This window comes from Chrysochloris asiatica, unplaced genomic scaffold (assembly GCF_000296735.1).
Source record: "Chrysochloris asiatica unplaced genomic scaffold, ChrAsi1.0 scaffold00179, whole genome shotgun sequence".
NCBI lineage: Eukaryota > Metazoa > Chordata > Mammalia > Afrosoricida > Chrysochloridae > Chrysochloris > Chrysochloris asiatica.
The window spans coordinates 3,714,187-3,725,780 of NW_006408697.1; the positions used below are offsets into that span (position 1 = coordinate 3,714,187).

Sequence of the window (11,594 nt, forward strand, 5' to 3'; positions counted from 1 at the left end):
GACAAACTGACAGACAAGTGGTGGCCATTTGGTTTTAAGTGGAAACTGTCACTTGACAATGAATGCAACACCATTCTTTTTTAAAGTGACAGTTTGAGGTTAGTAGTTAGTCTTTGTCCTACAGTGCCACACCAGAATGCCAACCTGTAGGTGGTGGTGGTGGTAGTGTGCTGTGGAGTCCGTTCCGACTCATAGCATCCCTGTACAGGGTTTCCGAGGCTGTCAATCTTTACGGAAGCAAAAAACCTCATCTTTCTCCTGCAGAATAGCTGGTAGTTAGATGGATCATTTTGAGGCAATTTTTGTAAATTTTGGGGGATAAATTGAATTACTTGATGATATTCTTATGAGGATGAACAGTACTATATTTCTAAACTCCACTATGATTTGTTGGATGTATTCAGCCCCTAATATAAAGGAGCTTCAAAAAGTTCATGAAAATAATTCCTTATCTTTTCATCCAATTTTCCCACAAACTTTTTGAAGTCCCTTTGTACGTAGGATAATCACTGGACTGCTAACTGCAAGGCCAGCTAGCTGTTCAAACCTACCAGCCACTCCTCGGAAACCCTCTACAGGGTCACTGTGAGTCGGAACCAACTCAACAGCATGTGAAAACAACGTACTTATTCAGTGAATTTGTGACAAATAAATCCTTTGCCTCTTCTGAGGAGAGGTTGCTTTGGTAAACATAGCTAACCCTCATTGGCTTTTCAAAGATAAGTATAGCCCAGTAGATATTTGTTCAACTCAGGTCAACTTTACCTCCTCAGACTCAGTGTGGGAAAGGAAGTATTCACTGAAAGACATCTTCTCTTTTAGTAAGAAACAGGATCACAGAAACTGATGAGCAAGGGCTACATCAAAATCAAACCTTCATACTGTTGTTAGGATGTTGTTAGGTGCACTGACCTTGGAGTTAGCAGCGCAGGATACCTCCAGGGCTCCTTGCCAATGTGTGTAAGAACTTGAAGAGATTCTCAACGCCATCATTTACTCAAACACTCATTGTCAACCATTCTCCCTGCTGGTCTTCACTTACAGGGTAAAGTTATCATTGGACTTGCCTTTGACTGTGTGGACAAGATGGTTTACTGGACTGACATCAGTGGACCTTCCATCGGGAGAGCCAGTCTTCACGGGGGAGAGCCAACTGTCATTATTCGACAAGGTGGGCAAGTTAAGGTCATTCTTCTTTTTTGGGGTTTTGCTTCTAGCAACCAAAGTGGCTCTTTGAAGAAGCTGGAGGTTGGGGTGTATGGTTGCTGACAGGAAATGGTGGTTTGCGAGTGGCCGGTCTTCTTTCTTAAATCACCACCCCTCCCAGCCACCTCTGAAGAGTTGGCCGTGGACTGTTGCTAATCTAAGGAGAATAAAATTAAAATGGGGTAAGTGCCCACACCTTTCTCTGAAAACCAACATGGTCGGTTTTAATGGGCAATAAAGATTGTCCAAAATCACCATCCATCTCTGTTTCTAATTGTGGTGAGCATATATCTAGCAAAACACTTGCCATTTCAACATTTTTATATGTACGGTTCAGTGACATTCATTGCATTTGTCATGTTGTGTAACCATCAGCACTCTCTCCGTTTCCAAATATTTCCGTCCCCCTTAACAGAAGCACAAGCTCTCTACTTCAGTGTAGGTTTGTGTTTCTCCCTCTGGGCCACTGCTCCTGGAACTGAATCTCAGAGTACTCACTCCATAGTGTTCTTCACTACGGTTTTCCCAAAGGCAACGGGCAGATGAATCTCAGCTGGGAAGGCCACAAGCATCCTGGTAAATAATGACCCTGACAATGGAGTGGTGTCTATTCTAAAGGTGGTTTTCATTTCAACCTGTAACATTGCTGGGAGAGGATTCTCCCCTCCTCTATTTCATCACACCCGCCCCCCTTGCTCAGATTGCCTTTACCAGAGAGCACAGTGAATCAGCTGAACTTTGGCAAACATTTCTCAATTGTCTGTTGCTTTACTGATGATAAAGTACATAGCAACGTGACACAGCCTACCCTCAACATTTAACCTCAATTCCTAAACTTCAGCATGCCAATTTAAATTGGTGGTGGTGTGGCGCTGTAGGATCAGCACTGGACTGTGCCACAAGGTCGGAAGTTCAAACCCACCAGCTGCTCCTTGGAAACCCTATACTGGGTGCCTATGAGTCGGAACAGACTCTACGGCACTTAACAACAACAACAAACATTCAACAGAGCAAGATGATTTTCTGTGGGTATATTTTGTCTAGAATAAAGACCATTGTAAAACAATCCAAGGACATGTGAAAACTCCAGTATGTCGAAAAGGTCAAGCATTCCATGTTGCTTAAGTAATGACTCATCAGCTGATTGGGGAATATTTTTTGCTCAAAAGACTTTTTCATACTGATGGTATTTGGTGTATCACATTGTTTGCTTTGCAGATATTCACATCAGAGGTATATCTTTAAGACGAAGGACCCTCATTTTGTACTTCTTTTTATTTCATGCTGGATGTAGCTTGTCCAGTTTCCAAGTTAATGTTTCCTTAACAGTTCAGATTCCGGAAGGGCCCCTGTGCCTTTGGACTGCCCTTCCTGACTGCACTAGAGGTTATCAGTGGGGATTAAGCTGAGAGTGACTTAAATATGTCTGGCTTTGGACACTGACCATGAAACATTCTGAAAATCAATGTTCTATTAAATAACTTGTACTGATTTTCATACTTTGGTTTAATGAAAGGAACTTTGGAAATGCCTTTTTGCCTTTTCTCTCTCTCTTTGTTAAACTGTTATTGCAATGATCTGCACTTTACTTTCCAAACCAATGGGGAGGAGGTCTTTGAGGGCTATTTCCTGTTGCTTTGGGAGCTGATAGTCATCCAAGAAAGCTTTAAGCACTGAAGGAAACATTCCAAGCAAAAGCCTGCTAACTGCAAAAACACCAAACTGAATCTAAATGTGATGTTTGTAGCAGAAAGACCATTAGGAAGAATGATTTTTTCTTCAACCTAAGTCTTCGTGATTCAGGTCGCTGCATCAGGAGGGAATGTTCATGACAGCTTTGCTTTCTTGTTTAATACTGGCTGGACTTTCCATTGTTTATTTCGGTTAAAGTTTCAACCTTATGTTTTTAGTAACTTCCATAATCTGTTTTCTTTTGACTGGTTGTTGTTGTTGTTGTCAAGTACTGTCGAGTCGATTCCGACCCATAGCGACCCTGTATAGGGTTTCCAAGAAGTAGCTGGTGAGCTTGAACCACCGACTTTGCAGTTCAAACGGCTTTGTAGTCTGGCGCATTAACCCACAGCGCCACACCAGGACTCCTCTTTTGACCTAGTGATGTAGAATATGTTGTTTTGCCAATTTTAGCCTTCTTTCTTTGACTGCACAGTGAAAGAGAAAATTTCCAGGTCTTTCTTTTAGAACTCCAACCTATAAAGAAATATTTTCCCAATTTTTCTCCCAATTAGTGGGGGAACCTGGTTGCTCTTGGGTTTGGAATCAGGACTGGACCATGTGACCACATGAACAGGGCTCCCTCACGTGTCTGATAAGGATGCTTCGGTCTGAAGAACCATCCTTTCCTTTCTGCGTGGGTGTTCTGAGCAGCCATTTAACGTGTACTGTGGTGGTGGTAGTGTGCCGTGGAGTCAGTTTTGATTCATAGCGACCCAACACAGGGTTTCTGAGGCTGTAAATCTTTACGGGAGCAGAAAGCCTCATCTTTCTCCTGCGGAATAGCGGGTAGTTTCGAACTGCTGACCTTGAGATTAGCACTCTTTCAAATGTACCTAAAATTATCTATTCTGGTGTAGCTGCAGTAATTCTGAAAGCTGGGAGAGGATTCAGATTGTCATTTTCTTGCTCTTTGCCTCCCAGAATGCAGGAACTATTTTAATACTTAGCCATCTCTACCTTGTTGTTGTTGTTGTTAAGTGCCGTCGAGTCGGTTCCGACCCATAGCGACCCTGTACAGGGTTTCTGAGGGTGTAAATCTTTACGAGAGTAAAAAGCCTCATCTTTCTCCCGCGGAGCCGCTGGTAGTTTCGAACCGCTGACCTTAAGGTTCGCAGCCCGATTCGTAACCACTACGCTACCAGAGCTCCTTAGGTTTGAATAATAAATTTCCTGTTCAACTGCTGTTTCTACTTCTTGATGTGTAGGGATGCTTTCAAGGGCGTTGGTGTTTCTCGGTACATCAACCAGGATGGCATTAGGAATCCAGCCAGGACCGTATAAAAGGAGCTGAAGGTCTGAATCACTGATGCAAACGCGTATTGGGGTGATGCCCCCCATGCTTCATCCTTTGCCGCTTTGTGTTTCACCTCAATGACCCACAATTCAGTAGAGGGGGGCGGAGTCCTAAGTCACACTTTATGATCTAAATTGACATTTGTTCAATGGTGTGATACCATTACATATACATATATATATATATGTTGTTTTAAGTTTTATTGTAAAATATATTTATAACAAAGCATTTGCCATTCTCCCCATGGTTAAATGTAGAATTCAGTGATACTTATTATATGAATTTACCATACTATGGAACCATCACCATCTTTCTATATCCCATCCTCACTCTTCCCTTCCCTGGCTCTGGGAACCAGTGCTCTACTTTTGTCTCTACCTCAATGGTCATTTTTCAATGTTTTTAATTTAGTTAGGAGAAGTATAGTCTACGCAGTTGTAAACGTCTGATGACTGTGGATGGGTACTAAAGGTTTCCATGAATAACCAGTTTACCCTCTGGCAATCCCTTGCTGGAAAAGAAGTCACTTATAGTGTAGTAAAGATCTCTGGGACTGCTCTTCGTGATCATGGGCACTGTTTTTCTGTACCCCCAAAACTTGTAGAGAAGTAACAACAGGTAAGCTCTGCCACTCTGCAGTTTTATTTCCCTAAAGTGCTCTGGGTTTTCTTTGCAGTAATTTATAAGTTAAATTCATTTGTACCATTTCCCCATCTTGAGGTCTCACAGTGCGTCTCCTTCACTGTGAGAGAAGCTTGCAGCTCGTTCTTTCTCATGTATCTTAACTTGATCTCTGGACATTTCCCACTGTGTGCTCGCCAGCATAAAAAACTAACCCTCTATTCTAAATCTCATCAATGAAACAGACAGAACTCTTCTGGAAGTACTTTACACGATCCTGTGGCACCGCAGGGTAAGCACTACACTGCTGGCTGCATAGTCAGTGGTTCAAACCCACGAGCTGCACCTTGGGAACCCTATATAGGTACGCTATGAGTCAGAACTGACTCATTGGCATTTAACAACAACAATACAGTTCAGTGTAAGCTGCATCAAATCTTCCTTTATGCCCATGTGTTGGCCCCTCTACCTGGAAACCCCTTGTCGGGTTCCTATTGGTCCTTTGGGAGCCAGCTGGGTCAGTGGTCCCTCTGAGGGACTCCCATGGAGCCTGGAGCTCTGCACTGATAACCTGGAAGCCCAGTGAAGACAAGGGCCATGAATAAATCATCACCATGGACCCTGTGGCCAATATGATGTCATGCTGAGTTAATGAACTGGCATTTTTTTTTGAACTTGTCATTTTGAATGTTGTTAATTTCATTCTCTTGTACATGAGCTTGCCAAGGGTTGGGGGCCAACTGTACGGAGCTTAATAACAACAACAAATCAGGAAAACTTAATCCCATCTGCTTGAAAAATCAAATCAGAGGAGTTCTGTCCTTGGTTCTAGACCTTGGAAGCCCAGAAGGCATTGCTCTTGACCACCTTGGCCGTAACATCTTCTGGACGGACTCTCAGCTGGATCGAATCGAAGTTGCAAAGCTAGATGGCAGCCAGCGCCGGGTGCTATTTGAGACTGATCTGGTGAACCCCAGAGGCATCGTAGCGGATTCCGTGGGCGGGTATGTTGACATAAATATGTGTGTATGTGTCTGTTCTATTTCCGTCCGCCCTTTTGGATGGTCTCAAATGTCAAGATCTAATTCTAGCATTGTTCTCCTGAAAGAGAACAGGTTGGTACCTTGTAGATATGTCAGACTTCTATGACAAAGCCCCTGTTCTCATGACACTGACTTGTTGTGGATTTGATACCGTGTTCCAAAAGACTTTGTCAGCTTATAGTTTAATGCCGGGTGTTTTCCATATGGTTGAGCCTGTGTAAACAACAGTACAAGAGTATCCTGATAGCATATATGTACTCTGGGGCTCCTTTCTGGGAGTGGACCCAACTGAGTACACCTCAGAAGACCCCCTTCCCTATGGGTTTTGACAGCACATCAGTGCACACCCCCCCTTTCTGCCTGCTGTAGGTTCTCAACACGCAGAGTCCCTTTTGAGACCACATTCCTTGTTCTGTGGCCGTCTCTGCCCCCAACACTCCAGCAGCAGGTGGGGTGTTGACCATCGCCTGTCAGCATCCACACCTGTGCCTCAGTCCAGTCCCTGGGTCTGCTGTGACTGCCATGTGGAGACAGCATACAAGTAACTCCCCTGTCTTTATGGCAGTACGTGTGAGGGAACGGAATTTGTTCAGAACACAGTGACCAGATTAGTGTCTTTGTAAAGGGAACTGTGTCCTGTCACCGCCGAATCCTTCCTAACTGTTGTCTGATTGCTTTAGCATCTGCCCCTGCAGCTTTGGTTCTTTTTACAGGCAGTCCCACTTACGGACCATTCCTAAGTGTATCTTTCAGTTGTAAGTAAGTCAGAATAGGCCATACAGTTCTTATTCAACCTTACTTTACTGCAAGAAAAAGCTTGAAACCTTTTCAATGATTTCAAAGCTGCACTTGAAGCAGATGAAGGTGATTGTGATTAAGAATTTCTTGCAAGTAGCAGTTAGTTCCAGCTTTTCAAAGTTAGGGCAAATTCCCGTAACATTCAAGGGCAGGTAAGACTTGTCCTTGGACTCCTAGTGTGTGGTGCTGTAGGATAAGCACTGGACTGTGAAATACAGGGTCAGTGGTTCAAGCCCACTAGCTGCTCCTCAGAAACCCTGCACAGGGTTGCTATGAGTTGGAATCGACTCTATGGCACTTAACAAGTGGTAGTGGTGTGCTGGTGAGTTGGGTCCAACTCATAGTGACCCTGTATGGGGTTTCCGAGGCTGTAAATCTTTACACGAGCAGAAAGCCTCATCTTTCTCCTGTGGAGCAGCTGGTGGATTTGAACTGCTGACCTTGCAGTTAGCAGTCACTATGCTACCAGAGCTCCAACAAGAATTGTTGTCCTTAAGTCTGATTTTCATAACCTGGGGACTTACTGGAAAGGTTGTTGCAGACCTTTTTTTCATACATCTTCATGATTTCTCTTTCTCCTCCAGAAACCTTTATTGGACAGATTGGAATAGAGACAACCCCAAAATTGAAACTGCCTACATGGATGGCACGAACCGAAGAGTCCTTGTGAGGGATGACCTAGGCTTGCCCAATGGGCTGGCCTTTGACGCGTTTTCATCGCAGCTCTGCTGGGTGGATGCAGGTGATGTCTCCGGGGTTGGAAATGTCCCCCACTTTTTTTTTAATCAATTATTGCTATCCACTGAGCAGGTCCATGTGTACCCCAAGAGCATAGTAAGAGGGCCCAGAGGATTTTTTTACTTCTCTTCACAAGAACGTAAATTTCAGCTGTGTAGCTGTGGTCTGTTATGTACTGTTTCTCCTGCCACTGTGGGGACGATTTTCATCTTTCTGAATTCAAGCCCAAATCCAGCCCAGCTCCTAGTTTTTTGTTTTTTTACAACCCAGGAGCATTTTTAAGTGTTATACTTTAAATAGCTATATTAGTTCTACCATGATATCTTCAATTTTGCCTAAAATGTGTACTACCCAGCCCTTTACCAGAACTGGCTGACCCCTGTCATGAGGGGTACCTCATGTGGCTGGTAGGCACCTATTAAGCAATTCACAATTTACATCCTTACAGCTTCCTCTTGTCACCAAGGGTTTAAGGCCGGTCTGTGAACCAAGGATGATGAAGGTATTCAGATCCTGTTTTGTGCCTCAACCTCAGTCCGTCCCAGACCCCGCTTCAACCAGGGGGGGTGTGCGCAGGAGTCTCAGGACGGGGAGGAACACCTCTGTCTGGACACTAGGTTGGGTGCCATGGAAACCAAAACCTCTGGTCCCTGCTGGTGAAGGAGTAATCACGAGAACACCAGCGCTAAGTTCAGTCATAATGCAAGCCTTGCGCCATTGCTATGCCAGTGGTACAGCTAGCAGTTCTAGGACAAGGAAAAACAAGTTGCTCTCAAGTTGACTGACCTGTGGTCACTCCTTGTACATCCGAGTAGAACTGTGCTCCACCGGATTTTCAATGGTTGGTTTCTCAGAAGTAGATCTGGGTGGATTGGAAGAGTTATCAGCCTAGTGAGGTAATCATTTGATAAGTGCTGTCGAGTTGGGCTTGACTCACAGTGACCCTTACAGGGTTTCCAAGGAGTGCCTTTGGGTTTGAACTGCAATCCAGTGCTTATCCTATAGCGCTTCACCATCAATTCTTCAAAAATAGTGTCGGGAGGGATCAGTTTCTGGAGAAGGTCAGCAAGTGAGATGGATTGACACATTAGGAGCAACAGTGGACTCAAACATACCAACCGTTGTAATGCTGGCATTGGGCCGGGCTAGGCTGTGTTCTCTTTTGCACAGCATTGCTATGAGTTAGAACTGACTTCGTGCCAACTAGCAACAACAACAAACAGAAACTATGTCAAGGTTGGAAAAGGGTAGGATGAACCTTATTTTGTCAAGTTTCTTTACTTTTTGGAGACTTGTTAAAAATGTAAAACTAAACATAGTGACCTGTTAAGTATGGGGTTACAAAAGAAAAATAATGATAAAAGATGAATCTTTTTCATATATGTGGTGGTGGTGGTGTGCTGTGGAGTTGGCTCTGACCCACAACAACCTTCACCATCAATTTTTAATTGACTTTTGGCTCCAAATTCAGGAAGGGAGGGCTTGGAGAGGCTGCATTACTTAGGAACTTGGGCAAGAGCCTGGTGAGGAGGGAGAGTGGATGCCAACAGCTCTGGGGACGGACAAGCGATGGTGTAGGTCCTTGTCTCTGGCTCACTTCAGAACCAGGTATGGGTGGCAGGAAGGAGATGGTGTTCATTATGAAAGGGGCAAGAGGAAACGAAGAGACAGCTTTCTAATTTTCCATAAAATGCTTCGTGTTCTCTCGGATCTGTCATTGTAACACTGAATTTCTCTCCCTCTTGCCCTCACGGCTCTTGCTTTTGACACAAAGGGACCATTTCTTGCATGAACAATAGACAACTTGTGTTCACTCCACACAGGCACCAAGCGGGTGGAATGCATGAGCCCCGGTCAGCCCAGCAGACGCAAGATTCTTGAAGGACTGCAGTATCCTTTCGCCGTGACGAGCTATGGGAAGAATCTGTACTACACAGACTGGAAGACGTACGTAGGCTGCTGGGCGCAGGGGTGCTTGGCCTACCCCCACCCTCTCACCGTCTGTCTCTGAGACGCTGGAGCCCTTCCTTCTATGTGTCTCCTTTGAGTCTTCAGAACTAGGCCCCCCTCACCCTTGGTCTCTAGTTGTCAGCAGACAGGAGAGAGTGGTGAAGAGGGAAGGAAAGAGGAGCGGCCATGTTATTTATTTCTCATCTGATGTCCTGAGGTGGGCAGCTCCTAATCTGTAAACAGGTCTTGGTGCCTCCCCGCCCCCTAATAGTTCTTAACCAGCAAAATGCCCAGCATCCTTTCTTAGCCACCCTTTCCTTCAACAACGATGACCAAAACCTCCATTACCATTGAGTCTGTTCTGATGTAGGAGTGGGGAGGGTTAATAATCCAGGGGCTGGTGGTCTCTACAGGAAGCTGTTATTCAAGCCTAGAGTTTAGAGTGCGAGGGGAGAGACCGCTGAGCTTGGTCCTTTTTTTAAAAAAAAGAAGAACGTAGAGCAATGCATGGCGCGGTTCCTGTGTACCTCAGAGTAGAACTCTAGGCTTGACCCACACCAGGAGGCGGGCCCTGGTGTCTGTTTGTGGCCTCCAGTTTGTCCCTTAGGTGCCCTGGAGCATAAAGGTCAAGCCGCCATCAGATACATTTTTACTCTGGTGCTTTGTAGGAATTCTGTGATTGCTGTCGATCTTGCCATTTCCAAAGAGATGGATGAATTCCACCCCCACAAAGAGACACGGCTGTATGGTATCACCACCGCCCTCTCCCAGTGTCCGCAAGGTAACTCGCTGGTGCCCTCCTGTCTGGGGGCCAGGGCTGCCCTAACTCAGAGCCCCCACTGCCTGCCACCTGCACAGCATCTGACCTTCATCAAGTGGTGAGCCAGACTGAAAGAAAGGAGACGTAGCGAATGATGTAAACAAGGAGGAAGGAAAGATGGGGTCTTGCGCTGGGGGTCTGGAAGCATAGACTTAAGTAGGGATATCACATTGGTGCTGATGGTTCCATCGAGTCTGTACCGACTCAGCGACCCCATGCATGACAGAGCGAAACACTGCCCAATCCTGTGCTATAATGTTAGGGTCTGCAAAGTGTCATACGTTTGGCACATTGTCAGCACTACACGCATGTATACAACACTTACTGTGAGCTAGGCACTCTCTCTCTATTACCCCATGGTTCTAAGTGCTTTGTAGTCATTAATTGATTTAACCCTTATAGCAACCCTAGGAAGTGGTGGCAGTGGGTCACAGAGTCCGTTCTGACTCAGAGCGACCCTGCGTTGCTTAGGGTTTCCGAGGCTGTAAATCTTTACAGGAGCAGGAAGCCTCATCATCCTCCTGCAGAACAGCTGATAGTTTCAGACTCCTGACCTTGAGGTTATCAGCCTACCAGAGCTCCTTAACCCTATGAAGTAGGTACTCTAATTGTGCCCATTTCATAAATTAAAAACGGGAGCACCAATTAATTAAAAACTTCCCATATCACATAGTGGCAGAGCCAGGGGAAGTCTAACCTGGCTTCAGGATAGAGAATGCTTGGTGCTTTGTACTTTAAAATCGAATTCCATGTTATACTCAGTCCCTTCCCTGAGATGGGTTTAATAAATTTAGTGGTAAATCTGCGGAGTCCCCCAATAGGGTGTATAGTAGTACCTCTTCCTGCTGCCTGTTTAAGTGATAGGAACTGCTCCTAGTCAAGCATTTCCTACTCCTCTGCAGTTCCCACAGGCTTGGCCTCATGGAGACCTAGCAGTAGTTAATGAAAAGCATGGTCTCTTAGGTGTCTGTTCAGTCAGGTCTGAGGGCAGGCTGTTGAACTGGTCTCTACCTTTCCCAGGCCACAACTATTGCTCCGTGAACAATGGCGGCTGCACCCACCTCTGCTTGGCCACTCCAGGAAGCAGGACCTGCCGTTGCCCTGACAACACCCTAGGAGTTGACTGTATCGAGCGGAAATGAAGACGAGAGTGAACGTTCCCTCTCCAAGCAATTCACAGTAACACCCTACTTGAAAAAGTTAAGACTGAAAACTGGCCTCTGGCTAAGTGGCCACTAAGCCCAGGACTAGCCCAGCCTGAGCCCTTACAACTTTCCCATCATCACCACTCCCTAAAACATACATACACCTTGGGCTTCTATACTGGGAATGCGTCTTCATGAGTACAGAAAATCCTTCTGACCCCAACCCTCAGACAAGCTCAGGCAGC

At 45.4% G+C, this 11,594-nt stretch overlaps 1 protein-coding gene across 1 annotated transcript in view; it reads left to right on the forward strand.

The window, feature by feature from the left end:
* NID1 (nidogen 1) overlaps positions 1-11,346 on the forward strand; it is a 133,252-nt gene extending 121,906 nt beyond the window's left edge. The window contains exons 15-20 of the mRNA XM_006872008.1: positions 1,045-1,171; positions 5,688-5,859; positions 7,281-7,438; positions 9,258-9,381; positions 10,053-10,165; positions 11,225-11,346. Of these exons, the coding sequence (XP_006872070.1) occupies positions 1,045-1,171; positions 5,688-5,859; positions 7,281-7,438; positions 9,258-9,381; positions 10,053-10,165; positions 11,225-11,346 (816 nt within the window). The remainder of the gene's footprint in view (positions 1-1,044; positions 1,172-5,687; positions 5,860-7,280; positions 7,439-9,257; positions 9,382-10,052; positions 10,166-11,224) is intronic.
* Positions 11,347-11,594: the final 248 nt, after the last annotated feature.